Source organism: Nothoprocta perdicaria, unplaced genomic scaffold (assembly GCF_003342845.1).
Source record: "Nothoprocta perdicaria isolate Ctin4 unplaced genomic scaffold, notPer1 scaffold_32, whole genome shotgun sequence".
NCBI lineage: Eukaryota > Metazoa > Chordata > Aves > Tinamiformes > Tinamidae > Nothoprocta > Nothoprocta perdicaria.
Genome location: NW_020455555.1, coordinates 3523315 through 3547308, shown reverse-complemented (window position 1 = coordinate 3547308; position 23994 = coordinate 3523315). Strand labels below are relative to the sequence as shown.

Sequence of the window (23994 nt, the reverse complement as noted above, 5' to 3'; positions counted from 1 at the left end):
AGAATATATAGTGTGTGTGTGTGTATATATATATATATACACATAGTATAGTCTAAATGAAGACAAAATAGTAGCTAAGGTGTAAAGGCAAAATTCAGCTTCTGTGTAGCACATAACTGTTTTTTATTCCCCAGAAATCATTTTCTTCTATTCGAGTTAAGCAAACAACAAATAAAGTCACACCGGATCTCCAGCTCCAAAAAGGAAGAAGTGCATTTGGTGTTCCTCTGGAAACTCTCATACAGGAAGAACCACAATGCAGAGTTCCCTTTCTTGTGACACAGATGGTGGAATACCTAGAAGTATTTGGTAAACTCATGTTTTCTCTGCTTTCATATAGTCGTTGTGTTTTCTTAGATGGGCCTCTGCTCTATGAGGAACAAATATTTACTGCACAGGCAATGCAACCAGTGCTTACAGTTTTGTATTTATTGCCAAATAGGTCTAGAGCGTGTAGGTATATTTCGAATCAATGGCTCTGTGCATAAAATCAAGGAATTGAAGCAGAAATACAATCGAGGGGAAGATGTAGACCTTATTAATGATGGAGACGTTGATTCTGTTGCCAGTCTGCTGAAACTCTTTCTGAAGGAACTCCCAGTGGCTGTTTTTCCAGACCATCTATGTGCTGGCTTCCTAAAAGCTTTCCAAGGTATGGAGCGGACATGTGCCAAGGTAATGTCCTTTCTCTAACAGTGGCAGATAGACTCATTGCATCTTCCTAGTAAGCAAGAACTTAGAGTTTCCTTGACCTGATACTGATGAATAATTGCTTTTGATAGACTTATCTTCTATTAACTTTGTCTAATTCTGTTTGAGTTTATTGTTACTAACACTTTTGTACTTCACATCAGGAGGCAAGGCCTTCTGCAATCCAGTCCTATGTTCTTTGAGGAGATTTCTCCTCTGCATGTTCTCTTTGTAATTTTGGTGTCTTACCTTATCTTGAAATACTATTTTTTTTTATTTAATCTTATCACCACCTTATTCTGTTCATGCATTTATGCACTCACAGTCTCACTTCTTTCTCTTCCAAGTAGAACATTTCCTATCTATTCACTTACAGAAGCCTTTTTATATATCCCTGTTTCTTCTTACTAGTTTTCATATCTCCTTGGGCAACAGTGAGTGGAATGGCATGAAACCATCAAAATGCAGAGGCAGAATGGGTGCCTGTCTAGCTTCCTGTTCATACCTATAATTCTTATTTGTATAAAGGCCAAAAAAAAAACCCCACTGTCAATCATTTAGCTAGTGCTTTCAGACAATGGTACCCAGTGATTTTGAATGATAACTACTTCAAGTGTTTGTGGATAGATAAGAGGAGTTTGTGGCATTGACTGTGCATTGTATCTGTTCAAACACTGTCGACTAGGTGCCAGGTTAGGTCCATGTGTGCATTTTAAATCTCTTTCAACAGCTGGCAAAGATTTTCTGCAGTCATTCTGCTTTCACTATCCTGAACAGTCTTACTCAGTTAATGGGTATGTGGTGGGTGTTTGTGTGTGTTTTTTTTTTCTTCTCTCTCTCTCAAACAGCATATGTATTATTAGCATTTTATAGATTGTATTTTTTAGTGATAGAATGGTCATTTAGGGTGTTATTTACCATCCATAATGTCAAAGCCACCCAGATGTGTGCTGGAGATCTATTTCTAATAATCATGTAAATATTAGGAATATTTATGTATGTTTACTGCTGTTTCACAGAGCATGAAGTCAATACAACAGAATGCCTGAAGAACCTGAGACAGTTACTGAGCTGCCTGCCCAAAGCCCATCACAGCCTCCTTCAGTTCCTGGCTGCTTTCCTGTTAAAGGTGTCAGCACACAGTGCAGTGAATTTCATGACTCTGGAAAACTTAGCCATTGTGTTTGGGCCTGCCTTTTTTAAGTGAGTACTTTGCTTCTATTTAGCTATTTTTGATGGTGCTATAGATCTGTACTTAAGTATGGTTATCATAACTGTTCACCTATTACTAAGTACAGCATTTTGGAAGCTAAATGTCTATGCAGTGCATTATGGGCAGGTGAGAACAGACCGAGCTAGCTGGATACCTTGACTCTGTTAGGCCCTTGCATATATATATATATATATGTGTGTGTGTATATATATATATAGAGAGAGAGAGACAACTTCAAGTAGGAAAACACTGAAGAGGTATGGGAGGTGTAAAGCTCTTTGGATAAGAAATATTTCCGTTTTCCTAGCAAATTGTGTGCTAGCTGCACAGGCTACACAGTGGTGACATTGATGTTGAAAAGTCCATACTCTTTGGGACTTCGTAATAATATTTGTTATGAGATGAAGAAGTCTTTCCTGTGGAGCAAGGCAAGTATTTCATTCTCCTGTTTTCAAGCTTTTTAGTGGCACCAACGTATGCAAACATTGCGAGTTGCTAAGGAGAACAGAATTGGCAGGTCGTAAAATGGTGGGCTGAAGCTAGGGAAGGTAAGTGAGCAGATGCATAACTAGATTCTAAAAAAGGATTGCAGACAAGTCAAGGCAGTGAGAAGAAACAGCCTAGAGTAGTTTCTGACAGGAGTGAATTTTCCAGAGAAACTGGAAAATTGGGAGATGATCCAGTTACTTCTCAACATGGCCCTTTGTCTGGCTTTTAAATTAAACTTAGCACTAAAACAAATGTTTGTGGCAATGACCTGACTGGGAAGTCTTGCAAACAGCATCAGACTTTCTTGGTTTCCTTGCCAGAATGTTTTGTCAAGACAATGCAGCTACTATAAATAGTCATATATTTCCCATCTGAACATTATCTCCAGCTCTTTTAAAGCCACTCTGATGTGGCAAGTCAAACCTACCAACATTGAGAATGAAATTGTATTTTTCCTTTATGTCTGTCTGAGCAAGACAGTGCAATTGAACAGAATATTATTAAACATTTGGCACCTAAAGTGTAGATTGACAGAAAATAGAGACAAGTTAGATAGTTCTCGCTGTATTTGTAAAGTCAGAGCATGAAAGTTGTGGAAAAACAACTTTCTAGTTTGCTACTTTGTGTATGCCATGAAATTGTTGGAAATAGCCTTCTGGATGTAATGGTAACTGTGCTGGAGATGCTCTAATTCCTCCTAGGTGTTCAAACTGCTTGTATTCATTCTGGCCATTTGCAATGTTATGCAATTAATATTCCCTGCTTTGAGTTTAGCAAAGTAGGCTGTTTATAAACCTCTTTATTTGAAATTTATATTCAAGTGTAAATTCTGTGATTACTTCCTGTCTCAATCTGTTGACACATCTGCAGAGGCCTGTCACGTTTCAATGTTTTCTAGAGTTTCCCACCAGCAACTGAGTTAGAATATTCAGTAGTTGGAACATGGAATATATATGGGCTTTGGGGACATTAAACTAGAATGTAAAACTTGTCGCTGATTGCACTTTACAAAACTAAGCTGCATGTCCTTCATAATTAGTAACTACAGTAATCACAAAACACAAAATATAACCCTTAATACAATTATTAAATTCAAAATCTCATTATGGAATTGCAGAAAGCTCCTACTATCCTGAATTTTAAGTACTGGAAAACTAATATCACAGTTCACATGGAAACAGAGTATGAAAGAAACTCTTTTCATCTATTGCAGCAATTCACTTTAATGCTGCTTGTTTTGAATATTTATTGAGATCCTTGTCACCCATGACTGAGGATGGGACGCCATCGATAATTCAAGCCAACTGCAGAGCCGCACCTCATATGGCATTGAATTGAGAACGTGACTCCCCTTTAGAAATTTTTCTTTGTCGTTGAGAACTGGCTGTCAATAGAGCAGGCTAGATTAGTTGATAGCATTTCCATAGATGTCCTCCCAGCCTCCAAATAGTTCCCATGGGGAATACATATAGTTTGTTCAGGAAATGAAATTACAATTTCATATAATGCGTATCCTAATTTTAACTGATTCTGACTTGGACTACTTGCATGTGTAGTGTAACTACTGCTTAAAAACACATGCATGTGCAGACATGTCTGCATGGACACGTGCACACATGGCAAAATGTGAGTGTCTGGAAGTTACAGTGCATATGATTGTTGTCTGTAAAATTATAAATTATTACAATGAAGTAGACTGTTATGTAGTTGTTTTTCCAGACCATTCCCCACCAGCTGTTTGCTGCCTTACCAAGGGTGCTGGAGGACTGTCTGGGTGACTCATTATTTGCTTGTGACTTGAGGGCTGCTAAACTTAATCCACCTGCTCTTTCCTTAGCATCCCTGTGAGTCCCATGGCTTGTGAAGATCAAAGGCTTTACAATGGCTTGCTGCTGTATTTGCTGCAACACTATGAGATGCTTTTCACTGACTTGGACCCTTGTTTCTCCCTGAAACAAGCAGACGACCCTAAGGTGAGAAAGTTACATTGATTCAGTAAGGAACTGAAAGTATCTCATTAGATTGTAACCTACAGATACAAATATATTTGTTTATGCATAGAGTAATTAATGACTAAACTCGTGTTGCTAGCAAGAAGCTAATCAGTTGCATGCCAAAGCAAGAAGGGAAATATTAGTGTTTAATTTTTGATTTTTGTATAAAATGCAAGTGGAAAAAGTGAAAGGTCAAGAAAAAAAACCCAAGTTTTTTCCGTTTGAAATATATTTGTTTTGTCCAATGCCATTGGATTTTTCTTCAGGAAAAATACTCTGTACATGTGATTGGCTATACATTGGTGAGGGAAGAAAGTCAAGGCAGGAGGAGTGAGATCTCTCACCTTTTCAGATGAAGTCATTGAGTATGTTCAAACTCTCATTGCATACGTTCTTTTCTAAAACCACGTTTCTACTTTGATTCCTTGTTTGCCATGTTTGTCAAAAGCGTTCGGGTGAAAGAAGCTGTTATTTACTGGAAAAAAAGCCTGAAGGAAATGTAGTAGAAAAAGCTTCAGCGTAATGTTGCACCATGCAGTTATCACACATCCTTGCAGTTCAGGAATGTTTCAGTGTAAATGTCCCAGATCAGGTAAAGGGTTATGAAAGATTTTTTTACTGAATGTAATTCTGGGTCATGGTGCTAGAGTTTGTGACTCCTTACTTCCTCAGCTTTGTATATGTCCAACTGGTGGACTTCTAAGGCAAAGTGCCAGTCAGTATTTGTGGCATACCATATGTTCCAAAGCAGAGTATTGGGGCTTAAATGCCTTTTTTTTGTGTTTCTTGGGGCACCTCTTTTAAAAGAATTCCAATACAGTCCTAGGTGCAGCAGACAGCATGTGTCAATGTGAGGGCATTTCTGAAATATTCCTCCCATGTTACAGGATGTGGCCCTAATTTAAAACTAGGGTCATTTAATGTTAAAACAGTGTTGGAGTCCACAGCTCTAGCTCTGCTCGTACTTTTCCCTCTGAAGGTGGTTAATGCCAATAGGATCATTGAGAAATCCTGCAACTTGTACACAAATAATCATTCAAGATCAAAACTTTTCTGCTTCTGTGTCTAAAACTGGGTAAAATGTGAAGTGTCATCAACTAAATGAAACTGGAAGGAATTTGAGAAGCCAGGAGCCTTGCCTTTCTATTGCAATGCCTTTGTTTCAGAAGCAACTTCACTCCCTGTAGTTCTGTAAAATGTCATGGTCTGTTTGGGATTGTGGTGATGTGGGATGGAATTCTGCTGAAAAGATCCTTTCAAGTTGTTAATAAAACCCTGGTGAAGGCACAGCCGTGAGGCACTCTCCTGCTCTGAGGTAAGCTTATGAAAGAAATCCCATCTGTGGGTGAGAAGGGAATTCAATCTTCTGTGGTTGATCTTGTTTTTGTAATTTCTGGCAGGCAACCCACCACATTGGATAGGTATGGTTCATCTTTGATAATAGAACAATTGCTCAAAGTCTGTTAAACTGGAAACATTAAAGTTAGGTTTACAAACTAAACATGAAAAGCATATGCACTAGTTCCAGCACAGCAAGCAAAAAATGAAATGGCAAACCTGGCGTAGCTCCTTTGTTGCTTCCTGGAAATGAAACTTGTTTTTACTGGCTGTTTCTCTTGAAATAACTTAAAGCAGTCACACTGATACTTACACCCGGACCACTGCCTTGTTACTGCCTTATACTGCCCTAATTAGCAAAGCCTCAACAAATTAAAGCCATACCAATCTGTCAGGCAGGCTGTACAGCTAATGTATACCTTACCTTCAGTTTTCTCATTTGTAGCCTTAGAAAGACAAGAGCCACTGTTCCTGGGCAGAGGTCTCAGTACATCTAGATATGCTGAGGGGTGTGCAGGAGTGGCAGTCCCTATCACTCCATCTACTCCAGTCTGCAGCCTCATTCAAGATAACTGTTTGTGGGGGAATAAATGCCAGTTTTTCAGAACACCAATCCAGTGGTTCAGAACTTTTACTCTGGGTTGGATAGTTGACTGTTTAACACATATCTTCCATCTGAAAATGATGGTTAAAAGATACAGATGAGATATTATGTGTTTTAGTTTGCCCTTTTCCAGGTTACTGTATGCTATGCATTCTGTTTTCCCTTCTTAGTATATGCTGGAATGCTGTAATATCCTGACAGGCCCTCTTTAATGTCCAGCATCATGCAGAAGAGTTCTGTAATCTGGTCTAGTTCACAAGCTGTTCTAATACTCAGCTGACTTTTCAATTTCATTTAAATCATTCTTTAAAAAAAAAATAGATAATTTGGTATGTGTTTTGACCTGAGGCCTCTCTAGATAGCTGTTTTCAACCTGAAGCATATTGCTGTGTTGGAAGTGTAGAAGAGCTTAGCGTCTAAATGTAATTAAATTGTAATTAAATTATGAACTAACCTTGCTCATAGCAATTTGTCATGCTCTTTGCTCTCAACATTTCTGGATCTTTTGTTCTAGGTTGTTAATTATGGAACTTTTTGCATCTGGGTGGGCTGGATTTGTTTGTTTGCTTTTTTCAGGTCCTCCTTTGGTACAGCACCTGTAGATTTCTACTCCCTGAATTCTGCCCTTGTCCTATTGGCAAACGGAAACGTGACTCTGTGGGTGTGCACGGTTCGCTGCGTGCCCATCCATCAAAGCACGGGTTACATTAAAGGGAGCCTGCTCCCAGAGGGAAACGCACTCGTTTCTAGCTTTATTTCTGCCCTTTATGCATGCTTCTCTTTACAGGAGCAAGGCTGCAGGGTCCTGTTGGGTGGATTGTCTAGCCGGTCTAGCAGAGGTGGAGCTGTGCCGCAGAGAGCGGGGAGAGCCTGCGGGCTGGTGAATGGAGGGTGCAGCCTGTGCCTGGGAGGCTCTTCCTTAGACCTGCGGGGTCAGGCCGTGGCCACCTGCAAGTTGGCCCTTAAACTGTACAGTGTGGCTTTGCCTTGGTTGGAGCTCTGCAGCTAAGTATTTCAAGAAGACTCTATCTCTTTGAATTATGGTTTTGTTGGGAAGGCTTTTGTGGTCTAGAGAGTTTTGACAATCTCGGGGTTTTATTCCTCTTTCAAAGAGGAAATGGGTGTTTCAGCATTGACCCAGTTTTGTGGAAACACTCAGTGCCTTGCTTTTATCCAAAGCTGCAATAAAAGAGAGTTGTGGTCTCCCAGACAGACTGTCTTCAATTAGAAGGATGGCTGATGGTTTAACTGGAGTTTTCCATTACTATTCCCATGACAATGCTTGTGAAATTAGTTGATATCTTTTTTTCCCCCCTTCCCCTCCACCCTTAAGCAAGATCTCATTCTCTTGTAAACTGAGATTTCCAGGTTAGATTGAAATGTCTTGTCAAAGTCATTTTTCTTGGATAGGAGAACATTATTCCATTCCTATTTGTGGCTTTTAGCAATATTTACTTAGTTTAAATTGGTACAGTTCTTGACTCTCCTCATTTAGCTTTGCTTAGCAAGGAGAAATTTTAATTGGGTTTACACATGAACGTAGCAAATCCCGCATATTCCACATGAAGTGACAGGAGATTTGTCAGTGCTTTGGAGGGCTTGCTGTTATCTTGTAGAAGGATTTCTTTATATTACTTCCATTTCCACAGAAATAGGTTTTCCCTAACCTTTGTAAATTAGCAAAAGCATGGGCTCATTTAATGTTAAGTTTTATCTTTGTGCTTGGGTAATACCCAAGCCAGAAGGCTGAACAAAAAATGCCCTGCGTGTAGGATCAAAGTAGGGCCTGGATCTCCACAAAAGTTGTGAACAGTGAATTTTAAGGGTGTAAATTTTTTTTCTGGAAAAATGCTGGCTTTTTTATTGATTAGAGCCATGAAAATTTGATGAAGTGCTCTGTGGCCTGGGCAATGATGATGCTGAAGTGAGCAAATGGAGCAGCACGGCTGCTAGTCCAGATCTGTCTTCTGTCCATCGCTCGGCAATGACAGACAGACACGAAAGGGCAAGAGAGACAGACACAGAGTGTGTGAGAGGTCTAGAAAGACCTGCTCACCAGTGCCAGCTGTCCCTGGCTCGGGAAAAAGTCCCTCCAGCCACCTGCTCTGAGGTCTCCGTCTGCCTGCGGATACCTGCTCTAAGCTCTGCGAACAGAGTCATACTCAGACTTGGCAAATTATATTGATTACAAATTAAGGAGCGTGATGTGCAATGGGTGGAGGGGAGCAATATTTCCTGTGCGGAGGGCAGGTGGTTGCTTGCTTTGCTTGCTGTGGTCAGCTACGCTGCCAGGAAGAGGAGGGCAATTAATCAGCTAGTGCCTGCATTGGGATGACAAAAATATCTGCTTTGCTCTGATGTGCTCAAACACCCAACCACAACGCCGGGCCAGGCACTTGCCGCGCACGGTTTTTCATCCGTCTCAAGCCTGCAGTGGAGACGGAACCGGCAGTTTTCCTCCACTTGGTGTCAGCATTGGCCTCTGCTGCTCCAAGGTGGATTTGCTTTGAAATAACCAGGATGTTTTAGTTCTCAGTACCTGCCTTAGCATTGAGTATTTTCTATTTTTGTAAGGCAGCAGAACGTCAGCCTGTTCCTTCCTTGGATAATTACTGATATCAGAGAAGCATGAAGGAAGGGTATGAATTCACCTCCAAACTGTTATGAAATGCAGGCCTTTTTTATTTTTATGCTGGTGTCACCTTTCTCCAGCAAGATTATCAGCAACATCTATTGTCACTCTTGTATTCCTTTTCCTTGGTGTACATGAACAACTTGATTTATTCTATCAGGGCTCTTTGCCAGAACATCAGAGGAGATTTATCCCTTGGGAAATTAAAACTATTTTTGCTGAAGGCCTTGCGATATATAGGCATCAAAATATTTCAGGCTTTTATTTGTCATTGGCTATAATAACAGGAGAGAGAGCCCCCCCCCCCTTTTTTTGTTTTTTTTCCCCAGTCATGGAAGGGTAAGGATGACAATGGGAGATGTGTACAGAACAGATAAAAAGTCAAGAAATGTAGAATAAAAATCAAGTCTCGGAAAAAATCAAAGAAAAAAGGGATTAAAAAAATTTTTTTTACTGTAGTCTTCATAGAAACTCAGGGCTTCTGGTAGGTGGAGCTATGCAGTGGTAAATTTAATGGCATATTCTGAATATCTTTCTCAAGACATCTCCCTACAATTTCTAGGCTACTTCTGTCCTTTTGAATGCATTTACAAGGCCTAGCAAAGATGCAAACATGCTGAAATGCTTAGTCTTTTTTTCCCCCTATAAATTAATTGTTCATGTGCCCTATAAAACTAAAGACTCCATAACTTGCACAATAGCAGCTGTCAGGAGAATATGTCGTGCATTTAAGTGTAGCTGTATGAAGACATGGCTGAATCTTTAAAGTGGGCTACTGTGCTGTAGCCAAGTGCAGCTTTGTTCTCTCCCAGCCTCTTTGGGTTCTTTTTTTTCCCCTGTGCAGTCTGTTTTATTTCTTCATGTCAAAAAGGAGGTAAGTATTCATGAGTCAGCATTTCTGTTAAATAGTTTCCAGGGCTGTCAGACTAAATACTGGGTACCTTTTAATTTTGCTGTGAAAAAGGAAAAGGATGAAATATTTCTATGTTGCATTTGTATTTTTTATTATAGCCAAAAACATGAGAAATGAGAGGAAATGGCTGACAAAGATGTATGCTGCTGCTGTTCCCTAGGGTTCTTGGTTAGCCCGAATTGTCCTGCTATAGCTTTGTTTTTGTAAATGAGAAGATTTGTGGAAAAAAATAGGAAGCATTAACCAGGGAAAAAAAGCCTGAAAGAGTATTGTGGAAAAATCAATGTGTTGTTTCAGAAAATTATAGTAAGTACAAAAGCTTCTGCAGAAGCTTTGTTTTCCCCTGGAGCATTTCAAAGTCAGTTCAAAGGCCATTTTTAATTTGAACAGACATTACGGCAGGTCAGCATTGCATGTGTGGGCTGGGCCTGGGTGGTTGAGCACGTGGGCTCTGAGCGGTGAGAGTCGATGAGCCCGAACTCTGGCCTTTGGATTTTAGCTGCCCACCCTCTGCACGAGATGCGCCCTGGCCCCTGGGGAGGGCGGCTGAGCCCGCAGTGATTCTCCCTCGGAGGGAGGTAGCCGCTTGGGCCCTCAGCTCTTCCGCCTGGCGACCGCTTAGCTGCCGGTGTCTGGACGTGACCGTGTTAAAGGATACTAACCTGGGGGAAGTTCCCCTGAGCTGTTAGGGTGAGGAAGAGGAGCTGGGGGGACTGCTGCTGTGCGCCCTGGCCTCGGGTCCAGCGGGCTGCTGCAAGGAGGAGCAGGAGCTGCTGCTGTTGTCAAGCTTTGCGTGAGAGCAGCTGGAGGGGCTCAGCTTTCCTTCCTTCTGCCCTTTGGGAAAGCCTTGGGCCACCACTCGTGTGCAGGCGGTGTCTATGTGCAGTATATACTGTGCACTATTACTCTAATCCATACAGCCCTTTTAAATATACTTGTCCTTTGTGTGTTTTCAGCAGTGAAATACCACATGAAATCTACTGCTTGGTTGTAAGGGATGATGGATGAATGGAATAATTCCTTGATTGAATAGCTGATCTGCTTTTTTACTTTCCAACTCTTGCTTTCATATCCTACATGTTTAGTCTAAGCAAAATCCTACCTATTTTGCTAACCCTTTGTATCCCATAATCTGTTCTGTGCTTAACCAAAATGTCTTGGGGAAGACGTGGGAAGGGCACAAGATAAACATGTTCAAAATGAATATTAATAGGGTAATAGAATGATATAGAAGAGCTGCATCTATTTAGTTGCCTTTTGTCACCGTTAAGCATAGGTCATGCTAGAAGCTTAAGCAAGTTGCACAAAGAGCTGCTGACAAATCAATGCGCTGCCGTGTTGCAGATAACAAGTGAGCTGAGCTTTTCACTTGCCCTTGGTAAGTTGGATATTACAAAGAAAATAGTCTTTTTGTCTTGCAAGATTTAGAGTAAAGATACTGCTAGCAAATTTGTAATTGCAGACAGACATGTCAGCTAAAAGAATGTCCTTCTTGATCTGCCTCGAGTGTGAGTTGTTAGCAGCAGAAAATGGTTCATTTCTTTACCACTTTATAACCTGTATTCATATGGTAACAAATGCACTGTGATTTCTGATAAAGCAGAGCATAAACAGATGAAATTTTCGTCCAGATCAAGGTAATTGTCATTCCTTATAAAATTTTTTGGAGTGTCTACAGCAAAAAGGAGAGGAGGTGAAGTGAGTTTCTTAGAAAATTCATAGATATGTTGTTCCTAAAATGTGCTTAGAATTCACCCAAGTAATAATTCAAAACAAACTCCTCAGTACTTTGCAGAGCTTCTCTCTGATTTCTGTTTTTAAGCCTTTTGCTAAAACTTGAGAAACACATTTCTAACTTTTGTTGTTGCATTTTCCTCCAGTCTTATAAAAGAGTAGAGGGAAGCTTAAAGAAAGGAGAGACACTGATGTCGAGTCAAACTCGAAGGAAAAAATCAAAACCTTTTATATGCAAAAAAAGGAGGGTAGCATTTTTAATATTAAGCTGTCCCTCTTGAGAAGACTGCCACTGCCACAGTCACTCTGTAGAAGGAAAACAAACTTTTCAAAGTAGGATATGGTAACTTGAACTAAAAGACAGATCAGCTCTTAAGAATACTGAGGGGAATGGTGGATTTTTTTCAGTGTGGTTTCCTCTCACTTAATACATTCTTGGTCCCTTCTCTGGAAACTTTAAATAGCATGGATTTCTTTTTTAAATCCAAGTTGACTTTAGAGTTGAAGGGCTGCTGCTGCCCCTGCATGCTCTTTGACTGTGACTTTTAATTAGTTGAAAGGCAGGAAAAAAAACTAGTGGAAAATAGAAGAATTAAGTAATTCTGTGGTAACAACTGACAAATCACTTCAATGAAGAAGTTGCAAATGGTGTCCTCAGCTGACCCTGTCGCAGCTCATTTACTCAAAGTGGAATATTTACTCTGGAAAGTGCTACAATCCCTTTAGGTATTCTCCCTTTTTCTCTCAAGTCTTTCTCTTTTGGAAAAGTGACAATATTCTATCTTTCTTTGAAGTTCTTGATATTATAAAGTAGGACAAACACTTGATTTTAGAGAAATCTTTTTATATTTGCTTCTTGTTCCTTATTAAATTAAAGCTGATGGGTTTATAATGTTTTACTCATGGCAGAGAATATTTTTACATACAGTGCCAGCTTGCTGTTTTCTTGTATTCTACACGTATGGCAGGCAGCTTTCCACCCTACCAGCAGCAAAGAGCAGGGGCCCTTTCGGGCAGTGCTAAGCCAGCCTCGCTGCCCTAGGTGGTGCTTGGATATTGCCATGGGGAGCGTGGAGGATCTTGGATGAAGTGTAGCGTATGTTCTGAATTACATAGCAGTGATTTCTTGATTTTTTTTTTTTCACCAAGTATCTCCATTTTATCTTCAAGCAATGAGTCAACAAATTCCAACCAGAGAAGCGCTATGAAGCAAGTAAAACCAAGTTAGTATATGTAGGCTTTGACACTGGATATTCTAGGAGGAAGTCTGTCTAGTAAGAGCTGCTATAGATAGGCTCAATCCCTATAAATAGCTTCTATCAAATGAGGAGCTTTGCTTTGCTCTTTAGCTAGTTGTAAGCACAGAAGGAAAGGAAGACTCTCATCATTTTGAAGGAAGAGATGCAGAAAATCCAAATCAAATTTTTTGTCAGGCAAGGGCTTTTAGGTTTATCTCCCAAGTAATAGGAAAAATCTTGATTTGACGCAACTGTTTATTCCATTGGTTTGCCGATTTGCCTTTTAATGAGTTGGCTTTGCTTTTAAAAACAAAAAGCGTCTCTTTTGTTAGTGTTTCTGATTTTGTTTTTCTCTTTCCAAATGTGCTCTTTAGTCATGGTTCAAAAAGCAGCCCTTTTTTCAAGGTTCCCCTGTCCTTCCTGTGGCATTTAATATCAGGAAGAAAAAAAACATGAAAAGCATGCACTTTTGAGAGCTTATTACATGAAGGAAATTGGGTTTTGAATCATGAATTAGTTACAGAAACAAAGCCCACCCAAACTTTTTGCATAAGTTGGAGGAAAGTTGACTAATTCTGGGCACAAAAAGATATTTCTGTGTTGTGAAATCTATGGCAAAACTATTGGTGCTTTGGATTAGCCCAAGAGGCTGGTGTTAAATTAGCTTGTAATGTGTGTCTCATCCTTTGTTAATTTGCAGGTGGGAGAGTACTGTTTTTCTTTTTTTTTTTTTTTTTTTTTTTTTCCCCCTTCTCTGAAGCCAATACTGTGATAAGATGCCAGAGCTAATGTAACGTTGCCTAGTGGTTGGGATAGCAAAATTCTCAGTCCCAACTAAATGCAGCTGTTTCCAGTACTTGAAGTATTCCATATTCTTCACCTAACTTCTATACTCTGTGTTATTTCCTGGGTCCGTGTTCCTCAGTGTTTTATGCATAAATCATTTGCTTTTAAATGATCAAGTAAAACAGCTGGAGAACCACTGGCTGCAGCAGAGAAGTGGTCAAGGTATCTCTTTCAAGTCTACTTTTTTGGATCCATGAGGCATACAGGAAATTAAAAGGGGGACTGTTGTCTCAGCTGAAATTTGAATAAATACACTCAAGTGTCAGGAGCAATGTTGAAGTTTCCGCCATATAGTCTTTCTTAGCAAAGATAAAGAATTTTCAAATATGGACCGAGATGTTTACAAAAAATCTTGATCTTGTCCTCACCCTTCTCCAGACTTTAAACCTGATGTAAAGTATAATCCAGGAAAATGTGTCGAGAGGATTTGTTCATAAGCGTGCAGTGTGTTGGCACCAGCAAACCCTTACTATGGCTGTTGCATTCCATGTCTTAGCATCTCTAATCTTTCAGCAACGTTTTGTTTTCCATTTTTATTGAATTAATTGGAGAAGTTTGGATGATTCTGCTGATTGTGAAATCATCAGAATTTTTAAATAGAATGTTTGCAAGGATTCCTTTTACCCTAATTAATAACAAAACATCTGACTGCATTTCTGTATTGTTTTAATGGAAAATCTGTTGCCTGTTTGGAAGCGCAGAAAATGTTAAATGAGAGCTATATTTATGTACTTATCTTGCCTTTAAGTTAATCTCCTGTTACTAGTCTTGAGCCTTTTAGGTTGCTATGGAAACTGCGACAGCCTCCAACTGTGCTTTCTCCAAGACTTAATTGCCTTCTGAGTTTCATGCGCTCTCTATTAACTGCAGCCCTGGCAGACACAAGCACGTTGCAGAATGAGTTGAATTAATGGTTCAATATGATGTATGCAATTTTTTTAATAGTATGTTTCCATATTCCATTTCAAATTTTTCTTTACCAGCTGGCAAAGCTCTTCTCTGGAAAGTGGCTGTGCTGCAGGGAAGGATTCTCTGTTTGCTGCCACTGTATTTGATGCTTTCCAGCCTTCCACACCATCAGAGTAGCTGCAAGAGTTGTTAGGCTTAAGGATTGTGGACTTTTTTAAGGCATCAAATTATTCATGAAATATCATAGCTCTGCTGAAATCTTCCTGACACTACCATTTTGAGCTAGCTATGGAGGTGCTTCAGAGCTCTGGTAGGCTTTTGCTGACTTGGTGCTCTTTAACCCACACTGAGCAAGCAAAAATTGTATGGTAAAGATGGGCAATTTTCAGCCCAGGCCTGTTTTTCAGGTGGAAAATACCAGTTCATCAAAGTTGAGCCTGATAACATGGCTGTGTGCGTCATCCGGTATGACTTTGGGAAGTGTTTACTGTGCCTGTGATGGAAGATCTCATCCAAGCCAGACTGAGACTCTCTTTCACTTACTGGCACAACTAAACCTCACAGATTTATTTGCCTGCTTGGTTTTCAGCATGATGATGCTGTCAGTGCAAATAGACTGTTCTGATTGATGCTGTTCTGCATTGACTAGGAATGGACTGGATCTTAGCTGGTTAACACCACCTTCCACTAAATTCACTGCCCTTTCGATCAGCATTAAAAGCAGCCTGCATGAAAGAAGGGAATAAAATATCACAACAGGAGGAAGACAGCAAGCAGAATATGCATTTCCATCTCCTATGAAGTCCTCTATATCATCTGTTTTGCTTGTGCTTAATGGGGAAAAGGACAAATCTCCTCTTTGCTTTGTGGGTCTTAGACCCTAGGATGCTTCCATTCCTGGTTCATTGCTGCCCCAAACATCTATTTTATTCTTGTTAGAGACAAACTGGCAAAGTGACAGTCAGACTGATGCTGAGAGCAGGATAAAGCCTAAGTTTCACCAACCTGTCACCTCAGAATGTTCAAGCCTATTAAGTTATGCTTTTAGGTACTGGTTATTTGTAGAGAGCTTTGAAAGTCACAATGGGTGTATTTAGCGTCTCAAATACCTTTAAAATGTGGCCCTTTTTGCTGGCATTATTCATGTTGTTTTTTTCTTTCTGCCATTTTGAATATAGGGTCTTTTGCTTGAGTTATATATCAATAGTCACTTAATACCTTTAAATTAGGCTTTTCTGCCTCAGTCTTACTGCAAGTAGTTTTCAGTGAATTTGTATGGAAATTCTTGTTCTTTTGAGCTCCTTCAACAGAAAAATTGGTTGAAAAAGGAAGACATTATGCCAGTATTGTTAGGATTAATCTGAAATGGCATGAGCAGTTCTGCAGCACTCGCTCTCATTTTTTTCTATCCTATATTTTTTCATCAGCTGCCTATTCTGCACCTCTTGCCACCAAGCATTGAGCTTCCTGTCCAAGAAATAAAATTTCATCCACAACATCTCAGCTTTCATTTTTAGCTGCTCTGTGAGCTTGCACGTTAGAGCTGGATTTCTCTGCCAGCACCATGGCTCAAATTTCAGCACGTTACACTTCTTGGATCACTCTACAGAACATCACCATACGTTCTGAAAACGTGTGTGATGAAGACTTTCAGCCCCTCTAAAAACACCTAATTTGGGATGGGACTCATTTGTGTTTCAGTGTAAAATAAGCATTGTTTGTTGACTTCTTTCATGCTTGAAAAGCCAGGGAGTTGCCGTGTCTCCAGGTTGTCTGTCAGCATAAGCTCTTTTCCAGGCAGTGGCAGCACTTCAGCCGCTGAAAGCGCTGCCTGTGATGTCTCCGTGGGCGTCGGGAATCAAGTCCTTGCCTGTCATCTGGACAGCGGAATGCGTGAGCGGGTGCAGGGCTCGACACTGCTTACATGCAGTTGCTGGGGATTTTAGTCAAGAGAGAAGAGCCGTTGCAGGTCTTAGATGTGAGAATAGCAGGTTATTCTACTGAACTGCAGAATGTATCGCGATAGTTTTTATTACAAGTCTTTTTTTACTGTTTTTCACCAGTTTGCAATATTTCTAGGCTGTTTCTATGAATAAATGCCTCCTTATAGGTAGCTGCATATTAAGGGTGTCTCTGGGGCCACGTGAGCTCATGCAGCCCTTTGTCACAATGAAGTCCATAAAATTTCCATTGCATCTCCTGTGAATACCCTAAACCGGTCCTCAGGTGCCAGGTTCATCTTTCTCTCCCTTTCCCATTCTGTTGGAGAAATCTGACTCCCAGCCAGCTCTTCTGCACTATCTAGAGGTGGGTGAAAAAGCAGGGATGCTTCTCCCTTGCAGCCCTTCTCATGCATCTTGTTTGTCAGACCAGCTGTGCTGCTGCTCGGGAGATGTTTGTGTTGGAAGCCCTGCTGTTCCTGGGAGCAGGGAGGATAAAGCTGCTTGCAGACATCAGGGAGAGACATTTGAGCCAGATTGCTTAATGGACAGTGGAAAGATTAAGCCTTGCAATAGCATTTAAGCTTTGATTTCTTCTTTTGTTTTTCAGTATAATCAAAGAAGGATGGAGGGAAACTTGCCCATAAAGAGGATTTTGGTTAAGGAGGGGAGCTAGTGAGGTGGTTCATACAGATTTCAGAGCAGTAACCCCACTGAAATGCAAAAGTGCTCAGCATGTGGGGAGTAGACAGTGGTGGACTGTTCAGCAGATCTGATCTTGAATGTGGTCTTGCTCTTCTGCTTAGAGCCTTGAGCAGCCTCAGTGTCTGCTGGTGAAAGGGAACACGTGGAGATGCAGGTGCAGCGTAAGCACTGCTGGGCAAAGTGTTCCAAATCCGTGAGATGGAGACCTAATGATGACTTTTAATGTGCTTTCTATCTCCTTCTCTGCCTTGCAGCCTCAAAATCCTTTCCCAGTGTAATTTCTAATTTCTGATCTTAAACCTCAGTGCGTTGCCTCTTAGCAGAAAGGCTTCACCCCTGTATTCGCTATATGAGTCAATTTGAATATCCTTGCATGGGATGCAGCGGCAATGAGCCGGGGCTCTATTAATATCTGTTCTTACGTAAACAGAATCCATTTTCTTTAGTTCTTCAACTAACAAAACACTGTGGGAACAGGGCAGTCCAAAGCTTGGGAATTTCTCTACAAGGAAGACTCTCAGTGTTTCTTGGCAAAAGCTGCTTTATGTGCTAGGCTTACTTGGTAAGAGCCAACAGTAACAAGGTTTTATTCTGGACAGAAGTTCAAATAAATAGATACTGAACGGTTTTGCCTGTCTTTGAACTTTGCAAACAGAAATCCCAAAGATCATTTCAAAGAAGGCTTAATTTTTTCTTTTTGGACCCAGATACTCAATTGTGGTGGGTCTAACGAAAGAAAAAAAAGGAGCTGTGCTCCCAGATGAACTTATGGAAGATTCTCTCATTTCTTTATTTCCAGATATTCACAGAAAGTAAATATATCCTCAATTATGTGTTTTATATAAAAAAGCAAAACCAAAAGGTGGTAGGTGACTGAGGTGACTTGGTAATAATGTAATCATTTGATTTCTGACATCTGTTGCTATTTTTTTATTGAGTTGTTGTAGGAGCAGTTGAATTGTCATAAATAGTGACATCTCACCTGTACCACCATGTTTGTGGGGTTCTTGAAGGCTACAATGCAGTCATTAAGGCATTAGCTTTACAGTATCATGAGTCTTAAAGTATCCTTGAAATTCTGCTTGTATGCTGGCATTGAATAAGCACATGAAGTGAGAACTTGAATATGTTCGGTATTGTGTAATGTACAGTGTGGCCCCAACCTCAAATATCCATCTATGCAGTACTTCAAGGCAAACAAAGCAGAGGATAGTGAACGTGCTCCTTGCATTAAGAAGTATATGTGTGATTTCCCAGTGGGTAAGCTACCTGAGAGCACTTACTGGCTGGATGCAAGGTCTTTGATTTTATTTTTCTTTCACAGTAGTAGCGTGTTCATTTTCAGGCCTCCTTGCCAGCACTCAGAGGAGTGTGTAGGAGTCTCCAGTGCCCTTGTGTGGGTTACGGCAGGAAAGCAGGGGCTCTCTTCCCTAACAGCTGCTAGCTGGGCTGATGCTCACGGTGCCCTGCATGTGGTCAAAGTACCTTAGCTGCTGATTTAAAATAAAACCATCACAGGTGCCCTTTGGTGCTGTTGTTTTGACTCAGAACCTGCTGCGTAGAAAGGTCTCTGCATCTTCTTAAAATGCCTTGGGCTGAACATTGTTCAGTATAAAGATAACAGCCTTAGGTATAAATACAGGGAAAAGATGATGGTCCTGTTAATTTATGGGTGGTGTTGGAGGGAGTTTTGCTAGACAAATTCCACTTGTGATTAATTTCAGAATGTAATTTTGCGTACTTAAAAAGCAAATCCAACAGGGATTAACATGAGAGAAGGTAGGGCTCGTTGCCTTAAGTCTCTTTCTCTTTTGTGTGTTATTTTTCTCCTCCCTTTGCAAAGTCCTGTCTTTACCCTCTTACGTTTTTAAATTTAATAAAAAGCTGAACTCTGAGTTTCAAGTTCTAGGGAAAAATGTGACCCAATGGCTCTTTGCAGCCTGTGTGAAGCAGGAGCCTGTTTCTTTTGGCAATTAAGAAAGCCCAAGCCACTTCACAAAGTATTGTTATTAGCAGAAATACTAACAGGAAACTAAGTAATCACTAGTTAATGCATTGATCTGCACAACTAGTCTTCAGATAAATCTGTATAGATTATTACTAGAGCTTTTATATGAGTACACATTACAAGTATTGATGTGTAACAAGGTGACTTGTTCGGACCTATATACAAGTGCAACAATAAGAGATATCAATCTTCATAAATGCAGTGTAAAACTGAGGGAAATCTGTACCATATGTGCAGTAATAGTGAGACACACACACACATATATATAAATAAAATAAAATCTCTAACTCTAAAAATAAAGAGGTTTTCCTAGATCCAAGCATAATGAAATGCATACCATATTTTGTTTGCTGCTCAGGATTGTACCCGACCACATGAAGACTATTCTGTGGTCTTTGGAAAAACTACAATATTCTGAAAAAGAGAGAAAACCCCCCAACTATGAATAATAAAACACGTTTAACAAGCAATAGCTTTTAAAGTAAGGAAAGTTAAATGGAGAAACAGTTGTGATTCTGCTTCCAAGGACTGTGTACTATGTAAGGAAATAGAAGGTAATTATTCTGAGAACACCTGTGGTAAAATCATTAATTATCACTCTGATAAACCTTAATTAAAAGCGCATCCTTAATGTAGCAGTAAGCTTCTCCCTACACGCTTCCACTTGGGACTAACTTTCCTTCTGTCCTCTCTGTTACTTAAGTAGTTAACAAATAGCTGTGACTGTAGTTCCAGTTTTCTCTTGCCTGCCTCATACTCATGTGCATCCCATGAGGGTGCTGCTCGTAAGGGAGGCACCTGCCCTGCTGCTGGAGAAGGAGGAGCAGGGTTGGGCTCCTGTGTCTTCTTGGTAACTGTGGCATATGAAGGAGAGGAAAGATGACTTTTCTGGGATTTCTTTCTTTTAGTAACTTAAGTAGAAATAACAAGAATTTCTGAAAGGCGGAAATGTTGGCAGATGTTGGAAACCAGAGAGGGTGGCTGAGATTTTCCAAAATTGACAGGGTCGGAGCATGCTGCCATCCCACATTGCTTTCCTGTGTGTGACATCCACTTCTATGTACTGCATGATTTTGGGAGGCAATGACACTTGTTTCCGAAGCAGTTTCTATCAGTCCTAAACCAGAAAATGCTACATTACTGGTACTACACGCCACAAAACTACATTTGTACGTATTTCTAGTACGCAAAACCAGCCTTAGTGAGAGGAATGTCCTTTCTTTCATCTTTGTCCCTAAAAAGTCAGTTGCATTCTCCTATGGAGCACAGTAAGACAAATCAGTTCTGAAGTTTGTAGGCGAGATATTACAAAGAGCTGGAAAGAGACTTAAAGGAAAGTGTTGGAACTCGTATGCGTTCAGAATGTTTGTCTGGCTTGTTTGCAGTGTGCCACAAGAACTGCTCTGGGAGGAGATGTGGCACTTGAGATGTTAAGTAGGTAGTAAACTGTCTTGCAGGCCTGCTCCAATAATAACTGAAGAGGACAAACTCTCCTGGGGTTGTGTGGAACTCATTTTTAAGCTATTGTGCTGTGGGCAATTGAAAGCTTCTCCTTGTGAGCCTATGAAGAGCTGGAGGCACTATGATTATATGATCTATTAGTTCTCTTGGGGGGGGGGATCTCAAAAATGCTTTTTGAGCACTACGATGAAGTGGTTTTGCAATATACTGTATTGCAGGGCTGACTGTGTGCAGGGCAAAGGAAGCAAGATGGTATAGGAATCTATTTTTTTAATGTATTGAACAGAACAAAAACAATTTGGAGACGTTTCTGTATTTGCATTTAATAATTAAATATTATCATGGTCAAATGCAGTTGCTTTGCAAACCCTACCATAAATGGTTTAGCTGTTAGTGAGAGGTCCAGATATACAGAGCCAAAGTCTAATTTTGCAATGGGAATGAGAAAAAAAGTATTTGTGTGTTTTTGTGATGCAGAATATTATTTATTTTGCAGCCTTGTTCTCCTTTTTTGTGGCTTCAGTCCCCTTTGGCTTCAAGTGATGCATTTTAAAATTGTTGAAAGAATTGCTAATTAGCAGAGTTTCTTCCGCTAACTGCCAAGATCCCGGGAGAAATCGTTGCTGTTATTCAGAAAGCCCTGTGCAATTAGGAAACAATTAAGTATGCTAAAGGGGTCGTGGAGCAAGCGCTGCTGTTGTGAGCATTGCCCCTACTTGCTTACTGCTTACTCCCTTCCTATAGAGACTTGCTTTTCTATGCCAGGAGTGTCTAGCTCGGCAGAAGGTGCTTAGTGCCCCTGTGCTGAAGAGTTCAGTGAAGAACGTGGAATAATTAACAGCTGGTTGTCCTAGAGAGAGCTTGAGCAAGAATTATGCAGACTCTGATCTTGAGGAACTGTAGTTGCTGTAGAGGAAAGGGGAGGGTGCGGATGCAGGCCCCATATGATTGCTAAAATATTGCAGGAAGGTTGGGGTAGAATGTGCTTCATGTGCCTCATGGGGAGGCACAAACACCACCCCGCACTGGAGCCCAAGCAAGGGGCTGTGGAGCTCTTGGGGTGGGAGAGACGAGAAGGAACTGAACCCAACTCCCCTTCCTGGGCGTGTGCTGCAGCACAGAGCCAGAGCGACCGGCCTTGCTGAGAGCAGCTGGACTTGGAGGCCACCTCGAGAGGTCTCTGGCCCAGCCTCCCCAGCACTTCCCGCCACGGCCAAGCGTGTCTGGTTGGTACATCCAGCATGTGTTGGTGCTGAAAAGTGAGAAATGCTCGATTTAAAACAAGATGTAAAAGTGACGAGCCCTCCTCTCTAGAGGGAACGTAGAGCTAAACTGAAGACTAGATGTATTTGTTGGGGGAGAAGAGGAAAGAACACGCAGGAAGCGTGTGCTGTGGTGGGCTTTCATTTCAGCCCAGAGCTGAGCCTGCCTCTCCCAGTTGGCCTTCTCGCAGACTAAACCATTGATTCAAGCTGTTAGGTTCCTCATCTTCCTTTTCACTTGAGCATTAGTAGTATTAGGAATGTAAATGAAAGGAAATTGGGTAGTTCAGTGCTCTGCGTCAAATTTCTCTTGGCAGGCAGTGTAAGCTTCGGGAGGGGCGAGTGCAAATGTGCAAGACTTAGGTCTTGCTTTGCTTAGTGAGGCACTTCACTGCTTGCCAACCTACTTAGCAAGTTTTTAGCATATTAAAGTTGCTAAAGTTAAGCACATGCCTAAGTGTTTTACTGACTTGCTGCCTAAGTCAGAAGTTTTCCCTTTTTATGGTAATTGATGCAAGGTTGCTTAAATTTGGGGTTAATGAAAGGTTAGTTGATCCCTTTTTGTGCCTGACAAGTCCTTCCTGAGTACCTCCGATTAGCTACATAGTGCCAGCTTCACTACTATGAGATGACTGCATGACAGATGTAATTACAGTAACACTTTTATGTCTGTGCTGCAAAATGGTGAATGGTTGTGATGTCCTCGTTTTCCAGATTAGGTTATGACACTCAAGCAGGAAGAATCGCAAGGGATGAAAGGATACAAAATGAAAAGGATTGCAAAGCTTGACAGTTTTTCTCGTTTCTAATTGCACCTTTTAACAGTCTGATGTCCAGATAACATAAGATCTGATCAAAATTTTATCTTAATAGATTAAAATAATACAGCTGAAGTCTTTTAGAACTGAATCCTAGTTCTGTCTTAAATGGCAGAAGTGCCAGCTAGTCTGGGGAGAATTTTTAAAATCACTCCCAAATGGCCACATCAAGCAGGATTAACTTTTTTAATTGCGTTTTTCACACAAGATGGTGTATATAGATACCCTTTCTGGTCTAAGAAAAGAATGCTTTTCATTTATGCCTGTTTCTATTGAGTTAATATACTGCTTTCTCATATGCCGAACGAGACCATTAATTTAGTAGTCATTTAAACATATCATTTTAATTTTTTGAATGTGACAGCTTTTTTAGCTGTTTCTGTTGGAACTGTGTTAATGAATTTTCTGTTCCCTTAGATGAGCTATGAGCTAAGCAAATGATAGGATGCAGTCTCGAGCATGACAAGAAAATTAGAAACACTTAAATGAACAAGTGTTTATGAAATAATTTGTTCTCCTAAAAATAGACAAGAACAGCGGCATAACAGGACATTGGACCAAGCTGGTCTTGAATTGTAACCCAATGTTTACATTTTCTCTCTTCTTTCTTCACAGAAAGATAACATAGAAGGTGATGAAAGAGACAGAAACACATCATTAAGGTAGGATGAAAGCATGTGATATTTAAGTGTCACTTGGAAACTTCTGTCATCCTTCTGTCATCCTTCATCCTTCTGTCAACGTACCTCTCCAGTGTAATCATTGTTGATTTGATTGAGGAATAACCAGAAAAAAATGAAACTTCTCAAAATCTTACTGCTAATATATATCAGCTACAGACAGATGTTACCTGCTGACCCTAAACAGATAGTCTATTCTTAATAGTTTAGCGCATATTGATATATATATGTATATTCCTCTAGTTTTTCATTCTGTTTATAAATAACTGTTTCATGGGTCATCTGTTGGAGTTCACCCTGTTGGAAAGAGACAGGATGAGCACTGACTGTGCTTTGCAGGTGGCTAGATTTGGTGAAGAGAGAAAAATGGAAGTGTGCACAGAACTGAAGTGCTTCACTGGGGTTCTGTCAGACAGCTTTGGCCATTATGAGACTTGTGTTTATGTAAGCAGCAAGTGTTATGTTACTTTCCAAGATTAAATTTTCTTGCAGCGTTTCTTCAACGTGTAACTTGGGGACT

At 40.5% G+C, this 23994-nt stretch overlaps 1 protein-coding gene across 1 annotated transcript; it reads left to right on the top strand.

The window, feature by feature from the left end:
* Positions 1-138: 138 nt before the first annotated feature.
* Positions 139-23460, top strand: LOC112950456 (protein FAM13A-like). Its single transcript, XM_026042990.1, has 5 exons — positions 139-309; positions 443-652; positions 1710-1893; positions 4230-4365; positions 23410-23460. Exons 1-5 carry the CDS (start codon positions 285-287, stop codon positions 23458-23460), a joined length of 606 nt encoding a protein of 201 aa, XP_025898775.1. The 5' UTR covers positions 139-284.
* The last annotated feature ends 534 nt before the right edge of the window (positions 23461-23994 follow it).